The sequence below is a fragment of the Diceros bicornis genome, unplaced genomic scaffold (assembly GCF_020826845.1).
Source record: "Diceros bicornis minor isolate mBicDic1 unplaced genomic scaffold, mDicBic1.mat.cur scaffold_93_ctg1, whole genome shotgun sequence".
Taxonomy (NCBI): Eukaryota; Metazoa; Chordata; class Mammalia; order Perissodactyla; family Rhinocerotidae; genus Diceros; species Diceros bicornis.
Genome location: NW_026691823.1, coordinates 650,882 through 673,100, shown reverse-complemented (window position 1 = coordinate 673,100; position 22,219 = coordinate 650,882). Strand labels below are relative to the sequence as shown.

At 40.0% G+C, this 22,219-nt stretch overlaps 1 protein-coding gene across 2 annotated transcripts; it reads left to right on the top strand.

Moving 5' to 3' along the window:
* The first annotated feature begins 238 nt into the window (after positions 1-238).
* On the top strand, positions 239-21,922 carry LOC131403865 (axoneme-associated protein mst101(2)-like). Of its 2 annotated transcripts, none has more exons than XR_009219608.1 (2): positions 239-353; positions 20,110-20,282. XR_009219608.1 is itself a non-coding variant. In XM_058538108.1 (2 exons), exons 1-2 carry the CDS (start codon positions 305-307, stop codon positions 21,789-21,791), a joined length of 267 nt encoding a protein of 88 aa, XP_058394091.1. In that variant the 5' UTR covers positions 239-304; the 3' UTR covers positions 21,792-21,922. The 2 variants fall into 2 exon arrangements, 1 of the variants encoding a protein (XP_058394091.1); XM_058538108.1 differs by lacking the exon at positions 20,110-20,282 and adding an exon at positions 21,574-21,922.
* Positions 21,923-22,219: the final 297 nt, after the last annotated feature.

Sequence of the window (22,219 nt, the reverse complement as noted above, 5' to 3'; positions counted from 1 at the left end):
TGGTGTGCTATAAATTCTAGTAAGTAGTCAGGAATGTAGTTAATGGAAGCCTAGGTGTTTCTGATTGGCCTAGGTAGATTTGTATAAGTTCTAAATAGACTTATCTTTTTCTCTACAGGAAGTTTTCTTATTTTCTTAATATGTTTTCTTTAGGTGAATCAAAAAGGGTCCCAGGAAACCTGTGAATGTTGAAGAAAATTCGTCTGTGAATTTTTGGTATTCAAGGAGGAGTCAGTATTTATATTCATCTTTTAAACTGGGAAGATATATATTTTATTTTAAAACTTCTTGATATTTACAATGAATGGACACAGTGATGAAGAAAGTGTTAGAAACAGTAGTGGAGAATCAAGGTAAGCACTTTATTATCAAGTATTTATTATGAAGAGAATGGAAAACTTGTGTGACTCTTTTTAGTTTTCTTAGTAGATGGCAGTTTTCAGGTTCAAATTCTTCCTCTTAGGTATCCAAACAGTAAAAAGTTTCTAATATAAGGAGCTTTGTTCATAATACAGGTTTTAATTATTTTTTTCCTTTGAGATACACAAAGAAGAATTTAAGTATAGAAGTTTGGGTTACTTAAATCTCCTTGGAGGTATATATTGTTTGGGTTAATAACTGAAGCTAGAACAAGTAGGAAAAGAGATTTAAATTGATTTGACTGTTAGTGCACTCTCTAAATAAGGGCAATAAGAATTTCTTTCCTCATCTTTTTCTGGCATTTTATCTTCTACCTGTGCTGTCCAATATAGTAGCCACTAGCCACATGTGGCTGTTTAAATGTAAATTAATTAAAATTACACAATATTCAAAATTCAGTTAGTCACACTAGACACATTTCAAATGCTGAATAGTCCCATGTGGCTAGTGGCTACCATGATGGACGGTGCAGATAGAAAACATTACTATCACTACAAAAAGTTCTTTTGGACAATGCTGATCTGGATATTTGTTAAAGTATTGTTGCAACTCTTTTTTCCTCCTATTTTCTTTAATTTGAGTTTTAATTATATATGAGTGAGTTAAGAGTTCTTACTTGGGCCATGTCTTTTTAAGGAAGATACAGTTTATGGGAATAAGCCATATTAAGCTATTTTAATGTGAAAGAAGCCTCTTCAAATACAAAGACTCTTTAAATTCTTCTGTAGCCCCCAAATTTTAAGTTACCTGCGTATTAATAATAAAGTCCATGTAGTTATATATACTCATTGTATGTAGAGATCAGGAATATGGACATTGGAGTGAGACTGCCTGATTACTTATCCTGGTTCTACTTCTGGTTAGCTCTGTGAATTAGGACAAATTATTTAACCTCTGGGGCCAGCCCCATGGCCTAGTGCTTAAGTTTGGTGTGCTCTGCTTCAGTGGCCCGGGTTCAGTTCCTGGGCACCGACCTACATCACTCATTGGTGGCCATGCTGTGGCGGCGACCCACATACAAAATAGAGGAAGACTGGCACAGATGTTAGCTCAGGGTGAATCTTCCTCAAGCCAAAAGAGGAAGATTGGCAACACATCTTAGCTCAGGGCCAATCTTCCTCAGCAAAAAAAAAAAAAAAGAGAGAGAGAAAAAGAAAAAATTAACTTCTGAGGCTTTGATTTTTGCAGTTTTGAAATGGGGATTACGGTATTATTTATCTTATTTGAAGTTGAAGATTAAGTGAGATGCTACATCTAAAGGTCTTAATATAGTTCCTGATATAATGAGCACTCAATATTTGCTTATTATGATTAGCATTATGTTTTATGTAACATAGGGTACTAGATAACTAAAACATTAATTATAGTGATAGAGAAATGTGATGGACAAGAAACAGGAAAGTTTTGGCAGTTAGGAGGGTTTCAGAAAAAATGTTGGGGTAGAAAATGAAGCAGTGGTATATGTATTTGACCTGAGACTTGGGATTTTCTGGTCATTCTAGGAATACTTGAGTTTATCAGCTTTCACAGGTGCACTGTTTGGGTAACAAGAACATCATAGAGAAGAAGGAGTAGTTACAGAAAGCAGCATGATTTAGCAGAACACGTGTTGGTCTGGAGTTACAAAACCTGAGTTGACACCATCTAACTAGTTCTCTGAATGATTTCTCAACTGTAAAGTAATTAAGAGTTGAACTAAATGATTTTGAAGTTTCATCCTGTCACTTTTACAACGTGTAATAAAATTTTAGATAACAGAGTTTCTGGTGATTCTAGTCAAACTCTGTTATCTAAAACTTTATGAATCTCCAGAGTTGAGAGGTAAATTAGAAGACTTTTGAATCTCAGTTTTGATTCAGATCTCTACAGGTATATTGACTATAGTAAGTGAATTGGAGAGTCACACTGTCCCGCATTGTCTTATTCATTAGTGAGCAGTGAAATGGTTGATAGGTAGAAATACCTAGAGGAGACACAGGAACAAAACTACCTGGAAAACAGGAAGTAAGCCTCTTGAGAGTAAATCCTCTTGTTGAGTATGCGGAGAGATCGCGTGCTGTTATGTTCTGACCGCTTACCTGTTCCAGTAATCTTTTATATATTTTACTGCCATATCTAAAGCAAAGGTGAGTAGTAAGTCAAATTAGATGGTATAGTTGAAAAGAGTTAAACCCTGTGAAAGCAGATTTACTTACAGGAGTCTTTTATAATGCATACTCATTTAAAATAGTTGCAAAGCATATTCTGTAATTATTCTGAGTCATCATTTCTACCATACAAGGTATGTGCTTCTGAGAAGTATGATTGTCGAGTTATCTAATTCTTTCAACTGCCTTGGTGTTTGTTTATCAGGAGGAGGAAGACCTGCTTCTATTTTGCTTTCATTTTCTTCCTCACGGCTGTTATGCTATCCTTTTCCTTTGCTCTACTGTCATTGTTACTAACCGTGAGACCCCCTCCCCAAAGCTTTTATAACAAGGCAGTACAGAGAAGAGAGATTGTGCCTAGTTAGTTAAAAGAGTGAGGAGGTGAACTTTATAGACATAGGGATTTTCTTGCAAACAGCAAAAGTTTCAGTAACTACGAATGTTAATATAGAGTGATGAGAGGAGAAATATGCTCTCCTTTTGAAATTAATATACACTGTAAATAGTTTTTAAAGTAAAATTTGATTTTTATTGGCTAGAATTTTTAAATGTATTTTTGCTTTAGCGTTTCTTTTTTCCTTTATGAAAATGAAGTTTATGAAATGAAATAGACTTAAGAAGTCATTTAGCATTTTTGGTTGGTATAATTAGCTTTCTACTAAAAAAAATGGTTTTTTGATTCTTTCCATGTGGAAAGCTCTCTATAACCATTGACTGAAGGGAAGAAGAATACATAGGAAAATGTCTCTTGGCCTATGCTATAAGGGACAGTTTTGAAACTTATTTACTAAGAAATCTGGGTCAGGATGCACCTGTACATCAGTTTCAGCTCAGCACAAAGTTTATTATGTAACTGAAGTTAAGCTTTCTGAAGATACTATGGGAAGATTTCAGAGCATCAATGCCTCACTGTGTGGATGTGTTGTTATTTGCAACCAAATTTTTCAAATCCTGGGTAGATATTTTTTATTTTAAAATTATCTTGAGTGATGATTTACTCCAGGACTAGATTTATGGGTAAAGACCAGAAATATATTATCATATTTTGCTCATTTTGGATGATTGATACATGCTTAATACTCAGAAGAATTTCTCTGCTTGCCTGTAGATTAAATTTTTAATAATATGTTTGTCCATGTAAATTTGAGAATTTCTTTGAATCACTTTAATTAGTCTCTGTCTATTATGCTCTTGAAAAATTCTTACAGGGTGAGGAAGGTGGTTAGTGATGTGCTGTAATGGTCTCAACCATTTAGAATTAGTCTCTAGCTGGCAATGGAGCTTTGTTGACCTGTAACACTTCAATTTCCTTGGCTTATAGAAAATATTTTAATTATCGTTTTATGGTTCAAGAATCTTTGGATCTCAGCTTGTAAAGTGTTGTGGGGAGGCAGTGAATAGGGACTATGATCACTGGAAATGTTCTCAATGAAAACCTCCTTTTTAGAAATTCAGAGTTTAAAAGGCTTTTTAGAGGCTTTGAGAAGCCCTGGAGCCTCAATGACCTGTGACATTTAAGGAAAACCGATTCAGAGTTAATTTGGACACAGGGCACAGTTTGCACCATGGATCTGTTAGTGTCCTGTTGAATTCTACTATGGTATACTGTGTTTGGAAACATTGTGTTTATGTATACACATACCAGAAAGATTTCTTGCCATCAAACTCAGTTAGTTTCTTTCACTAAATAAATTTGAACAATTTTTAAAGTCAATACCAGTTAAAATGGTGTTTGCTGAGCTTATTTTGCAGTTATCTCAGAGTTTTAAAAAAAATGTCATTTTTTAAATTTCCAGAGTTTGTGTTAAGAAACATTTTAAGGAGGATGGGAAAGTGTGAAATCACAAAGCCAGAATGGCTAGAAATCATTGAGTTAAGGAAACTGGTTTTTAAAATTTTCTGTGATGTCATTAATTGCAGGAAAGTATGACTCTTTTACATCTCATTTTTTGTTATTCCCTATTTCTCAGTTCAGCATGTGCTTTCTTCATCTTTTCCTCTTTTTTCTCTCAAATATCCTGTATATGCTACTAAATCTAAGATCATCTAAGATCGCTTCTTATCCTTTGAAAACTCAATAAATCGTTAAGCAGGAGCCTTAGTAATAGGATACTCTGTTTCCAAACAGAATTTACCAAATTAAAATTTTCACACAATTTCCTAGGATTGTGGTTAATCTAGGTTACTGTAAAGTATTTAGGCTTTTTTAACTGATAAGGCTAAGAGAATTGTATATGACTTGACTTTGCAAGACATTACTTTTATCTACATAGGTATGAGATCATGTGGGGGCAAACATTAATGTGTAGTTACCCCTTTTTTATGCAGTAGCCTCCCCTTATCCACGGGGGATGTGTTACAAGACCCCAAGTGGATGCCTGAAACTGCGGATTAATACAGAACCCTGTGTATACTATATTCTTTCCTATGCATTCATACCTGTGATAAAGTCTAATTTATAAATTAGGCACAGTAAGAGATTAACAACAACAATAATAAAATAGAACAGTTATAACCATATGCTGTAAAAATAGTTCTGTGAATGTGGTCTCTCTCTCTCAAGATACCTTATTGTACTGTATTCACCCTTCCTCTTGTGAGGATGTGAGATGATACAATGCCTACATGTTGAGATGAAGTGAGGTGAATGATCTACGCATTGTGATGTAGCGCTAGGTTAATATTGACCTTCTGACTATACATGAGGAGGATCACTGAGCCATGATGATGTTGATGGTTGGATGTTATAAGCAGATGATGTCCATGGTTGTTAGAACACAAGCACTGTGATACTGCGATAGTCAATCTGATAACTGAGATAGCTACTAAGTGACTAATGGGCAGGTAGCTTACGCAGCGTGGATACGCTGGACAAAGGGATGATTCACGTCCCAGGTGGGATGGAGCGAGATTTCATCATGCTACTCAGAACAACACGAAGTTTAAAACTTACGAAGTTGGGAATTTTCTATTTAATATTTTCAGACCACAGTTGACTGCAGGTAACTGAAACTGTGGAAGGCAAAACTGCGTATAAGCGGGGAAGACTGTACTGTTGAAATAGTTGCTTATTTAAGATCTTGACGACTGGTGGGTTACATATGATATAGTTGGGTTTAAAAATAAGAGTATTTTTTGTGGTGAAGAGACAAAGAATAGATGGAGAAAACTTTTTTGTATTTTTTTAAGGAAAATTTAAAAACATGCAGAAATAGAAAAGTTGCAGCCCCAATTTCAGTCCTTGGACCAGCAGCATTGGCGTCACTTGGGAGCTTGTTCAAAATGTAAAACCTTGGCCCCTACCCCAGACCTTCTGAATCAGAATCTTCATTTTAACAAGATTCTCCAGTAATTCGTATTCATATTAAATTCATACGCATATATATGAAGCGGTTCATTCAGCACCTTGCCGCTTTTTTTGTTACTGATGTTGTTATACATCGTTTTTATTTTCTGGGAACTCCCAAAGAACGGTGTCATAGGCCCTGCCATCAAGAGGCTGGGTACATTTCATTGCTCTAGAAACAATAATGCGACCAATAATCATTGAGCTCTTAACTCTGACTGAGCCAGGCATGGTGCACAGTACATGGTGCATTATGTGAATTTATCACAGTTCATCCTCACAAAACTCCTGTGATGTTCACAGTATTATGAGTCCCATTCTCTAGAAGGAGAAACCAGATTTATAACCATTAAAAAAAATAAAAAAAAAAAAAGCTATTGGGGCCAGCCTGGTGGTGTAGTGGTTAAGTTCACGTGCTCTCCTTCCGCGGCTCAGGGTTCGCAGGTTCGGATCCTGGGCGCAGACGTATGCACCACTTATCAAGTCGTGCTGTGGCAAGTGTCCCACAGAAAATGGAGGAAGATGGGCACAGATGTTAGCCCAGGGCCAGTCTTCCTCAGCAAAAAGAGGAGGATTGGCAGCAGATGTTAGCTCAGGGCTAATCTTTCTCACCAAAAAAAAAATAAATTTCAAACTTCACTTGGATTTCATTGACTTTTCCATTAATGCTCTCTTTCTATTCCAGGATTCAACCCAGGGTACCATGTTATGTTGAATTGTCAGCTCTCTCCAGTGTCCTCTGTTCTGTGAGAGTTTCTTAGCCTTTGTTTGATTTCCTTAACAGTCATCAGAAGTACTGGCTAGGTGTCCAGTAGAATGTCCCCCAGTTTGGATTAGTCTGATATTTTTGTTAGGATAAACTAGGGTTATCAGATTTTAGCACGAATATCACAGAGATGAAGTGTTCTTCCAGTCACATCGTATGGGGAGCATAATATCCACGTGACATTACTGTTGATGATAACGTCCATCACTTGGCCAAGGTAGTATTTGCCAGGTTTCTCCACTGTAAAGTTACTGTTTGTTTTTCCCTTTCCATGCTGTATTCTTTGGAAGCAAGTGACTGTGTCTGGCTCACTCTCAAGGGGGTGGAGGGAGTGGGATTAAGTTCCGTCTCCTGCTGGGAGGGAGTGTCTACATATATTATAATGGAATTCTTCTGTAGAGAAGTCACTGCTCCCCCGTTTAGTCACTCATTCATTTATATAAGCACGGATTATGTATATGTATTTTATACTTTGCGCTATAATCCAATAAATTTATTTTGTTGCTCAAATTGTTCTAGCCTTGCCCCTTGTGAGCTTTCTTTCGAGTTGGCTTCTGTGTCCTTTTGACACATTCCCATTCTTTTGCCCTCGAGTCACTCATTTCTCCAAAGAGCTCTGGTTCCTTTTATTGGAGAAAAGGGTATTAGAAAGCAGATTTGGGTGCGGGGTATGCTCATTGCTACTCAGGTGTCACTACTTCTAGGCTCTCTCAGCAGACAAAGCAGACAGAGCTAGTAACATATGTATATATAGTAAACCACGTATGTCGGCATATCTGTAGTTCTTTCTGTATCTGTTTATCTGTATACATATTAAGGTAAACTTGAGTTTGTACTGATGTCTCCAGCTATAATCCTGAACTACAGGATTCATCCTAACCTTCCTTTCTTGCTCCTTTATAATTTCTATCTCCAACAGAGAAACCTGGTTCCCACCATCCTCTACCTACCATCCATACTCTTCACCCTCAGCATATGGGTAAAGCAGGTGCAGAATTTCTAGGCTGTTCTCACAGAAGAAACAAATTTACCAACTAGAATACAGTGTTTACATACAGTGTACAGTTCCTATTATATTTAGCCTTACAGTTTCTAGTCAAAACACCCGTTTTCCAAAGTTACTCAAGTTAGCTTCTGCCCCCCAACCCCCTTCAGTATGGTGATATCATAAATTTATAATAATGTTAGATTCATTTGTCACAGTTTGCATTCCATCCTGGGATACTCAGTCACATGGGTTGATTTTTTTTAAACTTGCACGTATTACATACACTCTGTGCTACACAGTTTTGTGGGCTTTGACAAATGCATAGAATCATTTATTCTCAGCCACAGTACTGTCGGAATGATTCCGTCATCTAAAAGTTCCCCTATGTGTCCCAGATTTATGGAATCAAAATTTTCATTTTAACAATATTCCCAGGAGATTTGTATGCATATTAAATTCATATGCATATATATGAAGCTATTCACCTGGAGTCATTCAGTATCTTGCCATGTTTTAAAATTATAAATTAACTTGGAGAAAGATATTATGACCTAGAGGTGATAATGGAATAGCCAGGTTTAAATACACAGTCAAGGAAGTGAGTATATTCAAATTCATGGGGCATATAGGTATGCAAGTGAGGTGAAAGAAAATAGAATTGGGCAAATTATTGGACTAAAGTAGTGGGCTGTATGGCAGGTTTTCACAGAGCTCTTTAAGTTTCCTCCTCTTGAGAATGATGAGAAATGCTGTAGTTTGGAAAGAAGGAAGAACAAATGGTATCCAGAGGCATGATGGAGAGGAAGGTTTTTTACAGAGGTCATAGTCCCCAACAAAGATGTGCAAGTTCCCTAATAAAGAGAATGTGTTGGACATCCTAGCTTTGCAGTTCTTTACCCTGAGGTTTATTCAGTGTTCTGCTGAAGTTTTTGTGTGGTTTAGTCCCAGGTGGAGGAAGGAGAAAAAAGGAAGCATAGCTGAATAAATGCTACCAGTATTGAGGGATACCCCTGGGAGTGTAATACAGTCCGTGTGAATGGCCTGGTCAGAACCACAGATTTTAAGGAGGTACTCTAGGAATCTCTTGTACCAGAATCAAGTTCTTAGGTATGAATGACTGAGAAAATTGCTTTTCATAATTAAGAGTATATTATCTGTCCCTGTGATATGAGGTGACTGCTTAGTCAAAAGTCAGCTTTAAGTAAATGTTAAACTGCGTTCAAAAGTTTCCTTGGTGTGGATAGATTAAGTGAGATCTAAGTTATCTTTGGGATTAAAATACACAGATGTGAAAAGTTCTGGGTAATTACGCGCTACTGGCTTTTGGGATCTAATGTCTACAGTATCTCTCAGAGCTGAGGCATAAGGCACAAAAATAGTAGGGGGCTCTTTTCTTAATGAAAACCTTCTGTTAACTATTTCACATCTCTCTTGTTGCTGCTTTCAGAACTACAGTTCTGTGTCCTCAGATAGTTATTAAATTTACATGATTGAGCAAGTACTGTGTGGTAGATACCATCAAATACTAAAATTTGAGATTCTTCTCTGAAGCTTATAATCAAGAAAGAGACCTTAGCCTTAAATATTTGTAGCATCAGGTGGATATGGTAAATACAGAGAGATACAGTCTGCACCACTTCAAAGGTAGGAGACAGAGAAGTGATACGTGCTATTGAGACGAATATCTCCCAATAATGATAAGAAATGTGGGAATTGGAGACTTGCTCATTTATCTGGAGTGAGAATGAAAGCCTCTCTGTTCAGGGCACACTTGAGCAGAGACCTAAGTGAACTGAGAGTGAGCCATGTGGCTACATTGGGGGATATCCGTCTAGGTAGTACAGAGACCCTGACATTGAACTGTGCTGGGGTGAGGGAGCTACAGCAAGACCAGTATGGCTACAGTGGATGGAGCAAATAGGAGAGTGGTGGAAGGTGAGGTCAGTGATGTGATGAATCCTGATTATTTGGGGCCCCTGTAGGAAATGGTACAGACTTTTCATTATGCTCTCCGTGCACTGATGTGTCACTAGGCCAGAATGATTCATGTTAACAGGACTAGGGGGTAGGGAAACCAAAGAGGGATACTGCATATTCAGTCACTGGAAGAGCAAGGAAGAAAAGGTGAGGGGAGGGAGTGAGTCTGGGGTCATAGTGGGCAAAGGGGAGACAGCTGCACCACAGGGGCTGAGAAGAGCTCAAGGGTAACACCCGGACCCCAGTTCTCCTGCAGGGATATAGTCATGGCATGGAGTCACTCTCCTCCAACCCTCTGATCTCCTAACTGGGCTCCCCACTGACCAACCCAAACAGAAGCCTAAGGCAAATGAGCTCTTTGATATAGTCCATCAACCTCCCCAAGCACAGAGCAGCGTAGACTAGAGGGGAGAGTGCCAGTGTTTGCCATTCCACATTCCTTATATACAGGGTGTTCCTCTGCACTGTGTTTCTCACGTGTGTCTTAAGGGATGAGGGTCCTCTGAAGGGTGTTCCATTTTGATGATATTCATAGAGTTTTCCCTTAGTGTAAATTGTGACGTGACTCCCTAGGGCTATCACCAAAGGCTTTCCTATAGCCATTGCATTCTTTAGGTTTCTCCCCAGTAGGTCATCTTCTGGCACACAGTAGGGTCAGAGTTTGTGTTGAAGGTTTTACCACATACAGTGCACTTAGAAGGCTTCTCTCCAGAGTGAGTTAACGTGTGGTTTATTGAATGCTACTCCATATTGATCAGATTAGAAGGATGAGGGTGTGCTGAAGGCTTTTCTTCACTGAAGGCCAGACTCCAAGAGGATTCCCAGTGATCTCTGTCTCCTGGTATTCATATCCTGTGTAGTTGCCTCCCACTGTGTGGCAGGATCAGTCTGGGTGACCAACACAATCCAGATGAAGAGAGAATATGGCCTTCTGAGGCTAGGTCATAAAAGACTTACGGCTTCTGCATGGGCTCTTTTGGATCACTTCCTTTGGTGGGTACCTGCTGCCATATTGTGACAATACTCAGCACCATGGAGAGACCTACATAAGGAGAAACTGAAGGACCCCTGCCAACAACTGGCACTAATCTGCCAGGGATGTGAGTAAGCTATCTTGGAAGTGGACCCTTCAGTCCCAAAGACTTTAGATGACTGCATTTCTGGTTGACATCTTGCTTCTCATGAGAGATCCTGAGCTAGAACTACATAGCTAATCCATTCCTGAACTCTTGACCTACAGAAATTGTGAGAGAATAAATGCTTGTTGTTTTGAACCACTAAATTTTAGGGATAATTTATTACACAACAAATAATTTATGCATCCAATGTGAGTCCCGAAGATGCCCCAGAGATGGCAGATCAATGAATGCTTTCCCACAGTTACTATATTCATATCTACCTATTATGAATTCTTTTATGCACAGAAAGGTAAGAGTTAGTGGTGAAAGATTTCCCAAAATGATTGCATTCATAGGGTTTTTCTCCAGTGTGAGTTCTCACATGTTTCTTAACAGATGAGAGATTATTTAAAGCTTTCCCACAGTCACTGCACTCGTAGGGTTTCTCTCTGTAATGTATTCTCTTGTGCACAGTAAGAGAAAAACTACTGGTGAAGGATTTCCCACACTCATTAGACTCACAGTTTTTCTCCAGTATGAGTTCTCACATGCTGTGTCAGATGTGAGCTCTTCCTAAAGGCTCTACAACAATCATGACATTCATAAGGTTTCTCCCCTGTATGCATTCTATTGTGGACAGTAAGAGAGGAGCTCGTGCTGAAGCCTTTCCGCAGTGATTACATTCGTAATGATTCTCCCCAGTATGAACTCTCCTGTGTCTTTTGAGGATACATCTAGTGCAGAAGATGTGAAAACACTGGTTACATTCATAGGGCTTTTCTCCAGTGTGAATTCTCACATGCAGTCTAAGGGATGAGGAATTACTGAAGGCTTTCCCACAGTCACTGCATTCATAGGGTTTCTCCCCATTATGTATTCTATTATGAACAGTGAGGTAAGAACTGCTGCTGAAGGATTTGCCACATTGATTGCAATCATAGGGTTTTTCTCCAGTATGAATTCTCTTGTGCTGAATAAGATTAGATTTTGTGCTGAAGACTTTAAAACACTGATTACACTCGTTGAGTTTCACTCCAAGATGACTTCTCTCCTGTTGATTAAGAAATGAATGCTAACTATAACTTATAATATTTTTAATGTTCAATGCTATCATAGGAATTTTTCTTCCAGGAATTCTGCTATGTATAACATCATTATAATTGGTGTTTTTGCCACTTTGAGTGCCTGTATATGATTTCTGCTGGTTTGAGTTCTCAGAAGTTAAAAAAGATGGATGCTTTGCCATAAGTCCTTATCAGATTCACAGAGCATCTTCTGATAAGTTTAAGACAAATTTATGTTTGAAACACTCAATATCTGAGTCACATTTATGGAAACATTTACTTTTGTGAACACTCAGGGAAGAAAAAATTTTGGAGATAACTTATGCTTCTCTCCAAATTCACAAGAGTGTCAGGGTATCTCTCCAGAGGGACAACATTTTCTTGGGAAAATGAATCCCTTGGTAACTTTGTGGCTTTTCTAATTTATGGTATTTTCCTACTGTGGAAAATCAGAAATCTTAACATTTTTAAACCTTTAGATTGTTCTTCTCTAAAAACATGCTGCTTAGAAGTTAACCCTTGGACTTTAAGTAAGAGTCTCCAAATCCGAAACAAATTGAAAAGAAATTTAAGTTGATGAAGGAAAGAAAAGGTAAAATGCACATGTTAGTGAAGGGAGACCCGAAGGGGTTAGAGATTTTCAGGAGGTTTGCAATGAAAGGGACACGAGTGTGAAAATTTTAGGTTTGTATTAAAGAAGACTCTAGAAATATTGAGATTGATGCTGATGGAAAGAAGGAATTGTCAGGAATGTAAAGTGAGAAGGAACTAGACAAAGAGCTCATATGAGACTTAAATTTAAGAAGGAAGAGAGAGATCTTTTTCCCCCTCTGAGGCCAAAGTAAAGTATGAGATAATGAACAGAAAGTTAAAGAAAAAGCAAAGGAGGTCCACGAGGAGGCTCATACTAAACGTTTTTGGCCTTCTTGCCGGAAAAAAAGGGCATTTTACAAATGTCTCTGATGGACATTTCCTAATGTAATACTCCAAACTGTCAAGCCACAGGCCAGAGAGGTTCCTGACAAAGACTCATATATACCTAGTGCTCACCTGGACAGGTGCCTGGGAGAATTCCTCTTTCCTCTGTCCTCACTTTATCTTCTTGCTCCAATTCGGAGAGCAGACTAGGTTTATCAACTTGATTCCCTATACATGGAGAAAAGACATATGATGTAGGGGACTCTGCATGGGACAAGAAGCCTCACCATGGAACTGAGGCCCACACTTCTATAGATGAGCAAGTGTGACTTTAGGAGCAGCAGTACAATTATTCTTAAATTCTAACAAATATAGTAAAACTATCTTTCACCAAGAAAAAAAAATGTAAGCATCCTCAGTCAATATCCAGGGTGACAGGGGATAACTGGTCCCAGAAGTTCATGCCCAGTTTCAAATACAGACTTAAAAGCCCCAAAGCTTTTATCCATGGAGAACATGAAGTCAGGCCAAGGAGTAGATCTTCAGTTGATAGGGAAGACATTAGACCACAAGCTTCAGGATGGTAGGGACCTAATTCCCTAATTCCTAATTCCCAGCACAGACCTCATTCACCGCCATATTCCTAATACCTAGCACAGACTCAGGAACATAAAGGTGCTTAAGAAAGACTTGTGAGAAGTGATGTCAGTGACAATGGTGGAGTAGGTAACTCTCAAAGTCCAACATTCTACAAAACACCAGCAAATAAACTGGTAAAAGCTGTCAGAATCAACTTGATTGGAACACTGGAGAGTTATAAGAAGTTTACAGCAACCAAAACAATGCTTAATCAAAACAAAGAAGTGAATTTGGTAAGAGAGCTCTGTGACACTTTAACTGCCGTTGGCCCGTCACCTGTTCCCCACCATGGCAGTCACCTTGAAGACAGCAGCCTGTGTTCCTACTACTGGAGGGAGCAGAAACGGATTTTCTTCTCAAAGAGCTGTGGTTGCTTGTTTTGACCTGTCTGGTGGCTCCCTGAATGACTGGCTCAAAGGGCTTGCTTTTATTTTGTCTAACTCCAAACTCTCTCAGTGCTGAGGTGGCTATGAAGGGTGGAGGGCCGGGGCATGTGCCAAACACATTTAAATGTATTAGCCACTGCTGCCTGGGGCAAGGAAAAACCATTGAACCAAACAAAAGACTAAGAAAAAAGTCTAAGAGGAAAGCAGGGAATAAGATGTTTCGGACAAAAAAGGCTTCGAAAAGCTCCCACATATTCCTAGGTATACGTAAGACCATGCACATACCCAGGGCTGGGTGCATGCTCCGAAAAGACCTGAGAAGGCACTAAGCCCTCACCTTTGATTGACCTTCCTGCTCTGCACAAGCAGGAAGTGAAGGCTAAGACAGAGTTGTCAGTCGCCTGATTGAGTTTTGAAAGCCCGCTCCAAAATATACACAGAGACCATCTGCAAAGACTGTGCGTTTTTGGGTTCTAGGTATTTAAGGAAATCTCTGACAAATCACTAGCTGGCCATTAAGCTAACAAAACAGAGACTTCAGTGGCCACACATGACTAATACAGACATTGCAAAATTAGTTCAGAAATGTCACCAAACAAACAACACCAACTACAACAAGCAACAACAACAAAACTTAGGGATGAGGGGAAATCTGATTTACAGAATTGCCAGACTATAATACCAAACGTCCAGTTTTCAACAACAAAAAAAATGAGTCATGCAAAGAAACAAAAGTGCTTGGCCCATTACAGGAAAAGGAAATTAACAGAAATTGTCCCCAAAGAAGGGACTTTCCAGACAAAGACTTCAAATCAACTATTTTAAGTATGCTCAAAGAGATAAAGGAAACCATGTACAAAGAACTAAAGGAAATGGAACTCTTACCAAATAGAGACCATCAAAAAGATAGAAATTATTGGGGCTTGCCCGGTGGTGTAGCAGTTAAGTGCGCGTGCTCCATTTCGGTTGCCCAGGGTTCGCAAGTTCGGATCCCGGGCGTGCACCGACACACCGCTTGTCAAGCCATGCTGTGGCAGCGTCCCATATAAAGTAGAGGAAGATGGGCATGCATGTTAGCCCAGGGCCAGTCTTCCTCAGCAAAAAAGAGGAGGATTAGCAGATGTTAGCTGAGGGCTGGTCTTCCTCACACACAAAAAAATAAATAAAGTTCTGAAAGAAAACAAACTGTCACCCACAAATTCTATATGCAGCAAAAGTCTCCTTCAAGAAAGTGAAAAGGAAATCCATAGAATGGGAGGAAATATTTGCAAATCATATATTTGATAAATGTCTAGCATCCAGAAGATATAAAGAACTCTTACAACTCAACAACAAAAAGACAAACAACCCTGTTCCCCCTAAAATGGGCAAAAGACTTGAATACACATTTTACTAAAGAAGATATAGAAATGGCCAACAAGCATAAGAGAAGATGATTCTTATCTCATTATTCTTTAGGGAAATGCAAATAAAAGCCACATTGAGATATATACCACTTCACATCTATAAGGATGGCTTTAATTAAAAAAAAAAGGAAAATAAACAAGTGTGGTTAAGAATGAGGAGAAATTGGAACCCTCTCATATTGTGGGAGGGAATGTAAATGGTGCACAGGTGTTATGAGAGGTTCGGGGATTCGATCGGAGACGTAAAAGACACTTTCCACTCCAAACAAATGGACTGAAGGTATATTTTATTATATAGAGGATAGTAAAGGCGACAGTCTGCAAACAGATCAAATAGGTCAAATATTAAGAGGGAAAAAAAACATCAGCCCGACTGGAAAGGGAAAACACCCACGTCGGCTGAAGAGAAATGACACAAATCAACCGGAAAGAGAAACACCAGGTTGACCGAAAAGAGAACACATCAAATCAATTACTTCACATCAAATCAGTTACTCACAACATCCACGCCCCACTGCCAGGAGAGCCCTGTCAATCGACGCGGCTGGGCAAGGATCACACGTCCTGGGCAAGGTGTTCCTTCCACAGGTGGAAATCTCTCCGGGTCTCAGTCTCCAGTAGTTTTTATACCATCAGTAATTTTCAGAGTAAGCAATTACAGAGTTTGCAGAGCAAGCATTTAGTGTTCCCATGCACAAAATGGTTATCAGTGGCTTACGTGCACTGAGCCACCTGGCTAATGTCCCAGCCCAGTAGTTGTGTACGTGTATTGTTCTCTTTGGTTATCGTCCCAGCCCGGCACAGATGCCCAGTCCATCCCGTGCTACGACGCTCCAAGAGCCTTGAAATGTTACAACTTGCGACTCTCTCTGTGGGAGAAGGGCCAGTTCCCACCACACAGAAAGCAGCTTTGTATTTCTGTTTGTGCTGGTGGCTGTAGGTCAACGGAGCAGCCAATCATGGCTGTACTCATGTCAAGACAACAGGTACTCTGCCAAACAGTTTAGAGCTTCCTCAAAAAGTTGAAACATAGAATGACTATATGACCCAGTAATTCCATTCCTAAGTTTATACCTGAAAGAACTGAAAACAACTGTTCAAGGAAAAATTTGTACATGAATGTTCGTAGCAGCACTATTCACAATAGCTAAAATGTCCATCAACAGATGAGTGGATACACAACAAGTGGTATATATGCACAATGGAATACATTCAGCCATAAAAAGGAATGAAGCCTGATACACTACAACATTGATGAATCTTAAAAACATGCTGAACAAAAGAAGCCAGACACCAAAGCCCATATATTGTATGATTCATTTATATACAATGTCTAGAATAGGTAAATCCACAGAGACAGAAAGTAAATTAGTGGTAGCCAGTGGCTGGGGGTAGGCAGGACTGGGGAGTAACTACTTAATGATCATGGGTGTGATAAAAGGGTTCTGGAATTACAGAGTGGTGATGGTTGCGCAAGACTGTGACATTATTAAAAGCCACTGAACTGTATATTTAAAATAGTTAAAATGGTCAGTCTTTCTGTTTTGTGAATGTTACATGAATTAAAAAAAGCCTTGTTACCTGAGTCAATAAATAAATGCAGGAATGATGTCAGGCTTACCAAGAGATGTGAGGTTCCTGCAGTTTTCCAGCATCACATCCCTGTACAGTGTTCTCTGAGAAGCATCCAGCAATGCCCACTCTTCCAGGGTGAACTCCACAGCCACATCCTCGAAGGTCACCAAGTCTTAAACCATCACAAACATCATGGCTTAGCCAAGGACCACCCTCACCAATGTTGACAGGAAAAGGGCCGAGGATGACAGAACTAGGGAAGAGGAACCCAAAACACACGATGTCCGGGCAGGTGCTGAGCTCTGCTCTCCTTTGCTTCCAGGCTCAGCCCTCAATGCTCATCTCCAGTCTGCTTACTTCCAGCCACTCCCAAGGTTAGATGCATGTCCACCACATACACGGTTGTCTTTTTCCAGTAAGACTGTGGGCTCTGTAATCTTATTTCTCTCAATCTCCAAGGTTGACAGGCTGGGACACTGCAGAAAACAGAGAAATACTCACTAGTAGCCGTCATAAATTACTTGAGTACAGGACACGGTCATGTCTTTCCTTTAAAAGTCTCAGCAGAACACAATATAGACGGTGACCCCGGAGGAAGCTTTGAAAATGTAAAAAATGTTGACATAGGCTGACATTTTCTGGGCAGCCCCTCACCCTCCATCAGATGCTCGGAGATCCTGGGATGCCTGAGGACCTGGTTTGCCTGTGAGGCTCCAGGCCACAAAAGATAAGTCCAATTTCTGGTGAAAAGAATAATTATCTGGAGAAAGGAATATCTGACTTACCAGTAACCAGCTTGCCAGGAAGCCATGAACAAGACCTTCCTCCTCTGTGCATCTTCTCCGAGGAGAGGCTGGGTACAGGGGAGACTGAGCTGGAGAAGAAGGAAGGAGTCACAATAATCCAGGGATGCCCTCTGTTCACAGATTATTCCCATTTCATAGATAAAGAAATTGAGGTTCGGAGGGACATCATTGTTACTTCATCAAGTTTATAGAAGGAATTAGAGGTAAAATTCATGAGATCCCACACAGTCACCACACAGGTGACATCTCCACAGACACTCAAACCACTGAAGTCCCAAATCCCAAGAACCACATAATCAGATATCAGTGACCTCATGGATCCTGGGGCTCCACTCCCACCTCCCCTGCTCAGCCCCCTCCCCTGTGGTGCAGGGGCCTTTAGCGCCTGGACTCTGAGGCCTGTAAGGACCCAAGAACTTACCACAAGTCGGGGACAGAACCATGGCCGCCATCCTGTGATTCAGTAAATGTTCGTGAACAACAGGACAGTGGAGAACCAGAATGCTCCTCCTCTTATCCCCACAGAGCACTCAGGACAGGGCCCTGGAATAAATGGGAAAATACAAAGTATTCACAGCCTCTCTCCCTCTCTAGGTTACTGAGGACGAATCTGTCTTAGCCCGTCCGTCATGTCCTCCTTCAAACATAATATATTTGATACTGGGCCTTTATTTTGCTTAGCAGGTGATGAACTCAGGGCCATGTGATGGCAAAACTTGTCTTCTTCTGCCCCCAGTGGTATGACCAATACATTACTGCTCCCCCCATTTTAAGTCCTTGGCTTCCCTGAGTCTCAGGGCACATTCTTCCCATCCGCGTGGTTGTCACAATCACAGTCCCAGGTACAACCCCTGTTCACGGAGACTTTGGCACCTGACTCCCATTGTTATTTCAACCTCCAGTCCCACCTCACTTGGATGACGTCAGCGTCCATGAGGATGACTCTCACAGTATTAGGAGTTTGTCCCCATCCACCTTGGCCACACATTTCCATGGGCACCACCCCAGGCTTTGTCATCACCTAACACTGCTCTACCATCTAGAACAATAGTTCAGAAACTTCTCTCTCTGAACCCAAACTCCCAAACATCTACCCTGCTCACTCATTTCCTCCTTTCAGGACATGTGTTCTACCACACATGGCTCCAGTCTACCCGCTCTCCTACTTTATTGTTGTCCATCTACTACCTTTTCTCTTCACTTCATACTTACCCAACTTGTATTTCACTGTGTCTCATTTCAACATATTTCCTTATCCCTACCCCCTGTCTTCACTCTGGCACAGCAGAACTCCAACCAAGCATGATTCCAATAATCTGCCTGCTCCGTGGCAACATCTGGGCAGGCCAGCCTGCACAAGAGATGTCACGTTGCCACCTCCAGAAAAACATGGTCTCCACCACGCAAAGAGCTCTTGACCCTGTAGGACAATCCCACAAGTCTCTGAAGCTTCCTAGTCATCATACCTTCTCTAATGTCTCTAAATCTCTCACATGCTCACCTTTTCCCCTATGGTAACCAGCTTCCTAAATAGCCCTCAATGATTCGAGCCTCCTGGTCGTCACACTCACATTGAATTAGGGCTGACCTGTGTGACCAACAGAATATTGTGGAGGTGACTTCTGAGGCTAGGTCTGAGAAAGCACTGTAGCTTCCGCCTTGTTCTCTTGGACTGCTGGCTCTAAGGGAAGCCAACTGCCATGTTGCAAAGACACTCAAGCATCCTGGTGGGGAGACCTACGTGGAGAGGAACTGAGGCCTCCAACAGCCAGCACCACCGTGCCAGCATGTCAGTGAACCACCTTGGAAGTCAGTCCTTCAGGTGACTGCAGCCCCAGCTGATATCTTGATGTGAACTCATGAAAGTCCCTGAGACAGAACCTTCCAGCTAAGCTGCTCCTGAATTCCAGAACCACAAGAACTGTGAGATGACACATGGTTATTGTTGTTTTAAGTCACTAAGGTTTGGGATAATTTGCTCTGCAGCAGTAGGTATCGATGAATACACTCTGACTTTCAGCAGATGGTCTTGCCTCTTACTTCTCAAAGCAATCATCCTAAGGAGTCCATTTTCCTGTCTTGTCACCAAAATCACAACCTGCACCACGGTTTCCTCCCTCTGCTGTTACAAACCAGGAGCCGTGTCCCCGTCTCTGTAAGGCCGTGCTCTGCAGCTCTGTGCTTTGCTCCATCCCGCCTGCCTTTTTAGGATCTGAAGCCTATCGATGATCTCTTATCTACCCTTCCCCTTCCAGCTCTCCCACCCTACTGGACTCTTCCTCCCACCATTTCAACCCTGTGCAGTATTTGTATTGGGGAAATAAACCTATCCTAAGAGCATAGTTTTCTTTCCAGTTACTTCCCAGTCTCTCTCCCTCATCACTGCCAAAGTGTTTGCATTCTCTGTCTCATTTCCTCATGTCCCCAACACAGGACACTCTGGTTTCCACCACTTCCATTTCAAGGACAACACTCTTGGTAGAATCATCAGTGATCTTAGTCACAGAACAGAGAGGTAGATGGTAAATACTGATACTATTTCTTATCTTTCAGATCAATAAAAATCCTTTGTTGGAAAGTCTGTCTGGAAAGGCACTTTCATACACTGCTGGGGTACAACTCCTACAGAAGAAAATTTACCATAATCAAGCAAAACTGCAAAAATATTTATCCTTTCTCCATCATTCCCACTACTAGGAATCCATCTCAAAGATACAGAAATACTAAAATATTTCTCTAAGACTATTCACTGTGACATTTATAACAGCAAAGGAGTAGAAACAACACAAATGACCATCAATAGGAACTGGTTGAATAAACTATGGGATATTCACCTAGTGAAGAATCATGCAGCCATTAAAAAGTGATAAGATCTCTAGGTAGTTATAGAGATAATTATCCCCAATAAATATAAGGAGAAAAACATCAAGGTACAAAAGTGTATGGAATGATTCCTTTTTAAAAGAAGGGAAAGGCCAGGATATATACATATGTATATGTATACATATAAATGTATATACATTTGCATTTTATATGTATATGTATTGTATGTAATTGTATGTAAAATACAAATGTATTTTATATAATACATATATATAAATATATGTACATATATACACACATATATTTTGCATATGTATATTTTTACATATACACACACCTATTTTCTTATATTTGCAAAAGAAACGCTGAAAGGATAAAACATGAATACAAACGGTAACCAAGAAGGGTAGGACAATAATTGAGAAGAGGAGACAGGAATTGAATTTAGAATTCCCTAAATATGGCTCATTATACAGTTTTGACTTCGGAACCATATTTTAAAAATATAACCACAATCCTCAAAATGGAAAACAAATAACTAAATGAACCGAATTTGCATATAAATTGGAAACATGACTACAACAGAGTTTGAAAAAGAATGCTTTCACGGGACTTTAAAACTAAGTATATTGCTAATTCAGCTGGTTTCCTCCTGAAGGACATTTGAGTTGTTTCTCTTCTTTTGCTGTTGGAAATGATGCTTCTGTGAATAACCATCGTGTGTAGATGTGGTCTTGTATTTTGGGAGGTTTACATTCAGGGTATATTTCCAGAAGCGAGATTGCTACGTAAAGACAGCGACTCTTCTGGGTGTAATTTTTTATATACACTGAAGGAGAATATCATTAAGTAAATAAATTAATGCTATTCAGAGGCAATATTTTTAGTATAACATATAAGAGATTAATATAAAATCAAAGACAATTAAGCAAAAAACCACTGTAAAGTTAAATCGAATTAGAAATATCATGTTAAACTCATGATTTAAAAATTACGTTTTCTCTACTGCAGAAATTGATAAAAGAAACCTTAACTAAATTGGAGTCAGGAAGGCCTGTAGTGGGAGCTCTCACACCCTCTCGCATATTGTCAATTACACCAAACAGGAAGTGACAGAGACTTGTGTCTTGGACACGAAGTAAAACTGCTTTATTACTGAAGCAAGATTTTTTTTTCCACGTGACAGCATCCTAGCCAATGAGAAACATCACAGCTCAACCAACGAAACACGTCGCAGCTCAACCATCGAGAAACGCTGCAGCTCAGCCACCGAGAAACGCCGCAGCTCAGCCACCGAGAAACGCCGCAGCTCAGCCAACCAGAAACGTGGCAGCTCAGCCATCGAGAAACGCTGCAGCTCAGCCATCGAGAAACGCCGCAGCTCAGCCAGTGAGAAGCCTTTACTGCCTTGACCTTTACTTTCTCCCAATGGATTTTCCTTTAGAACAGCCCCTCCTTACTCCTGCTCTTCTCTATAAAAGCAGCTCCCCTCCTTTCTTTTCTGGATTTGCCTGTGGTTTGCCATAGCATGTATATCCTGAATTGCAACTCTTTTGGCTATTCCCAAGTAAATTCAATTTCAGATGAAATAACAGGCAAATTTGCTTTTTAAGTTGACACTACTGTATCCACTGAAAGGTCTTAGAAGCAATGATACTCCAGAGGCACTGAGCATACCTAGTGTCCAGCTCTTGGTTTTTAAGACTATTTACCACTAAAAAGAGCAAAGTACTCTATGCACTAATAATAGAAAAATATCCAGTATATGTTAAAGGAAAAAAGGCAGAGAAAAATGCATAGAGTACTACAATGTTTTGTATAAGTAAAAGGGGAAATGAAA

Excerpts from the sequence above, each read along its gene's own strand:
- LOC131403865 (XM_058538108.1), top strand. The coding sequence starts at position 305 with ATGGACACAGTGATGAAGAAAGTGTTAGAAACAGTAGTGGAGAATCAA. Across the intron at positions 354-21,573 it reads AACAGTAGTGGAGAATCAAG|CCAATGAGAAACATCACAGC; the intron begins GTAAGCACTTTA and ends ACAGCATCCTAG.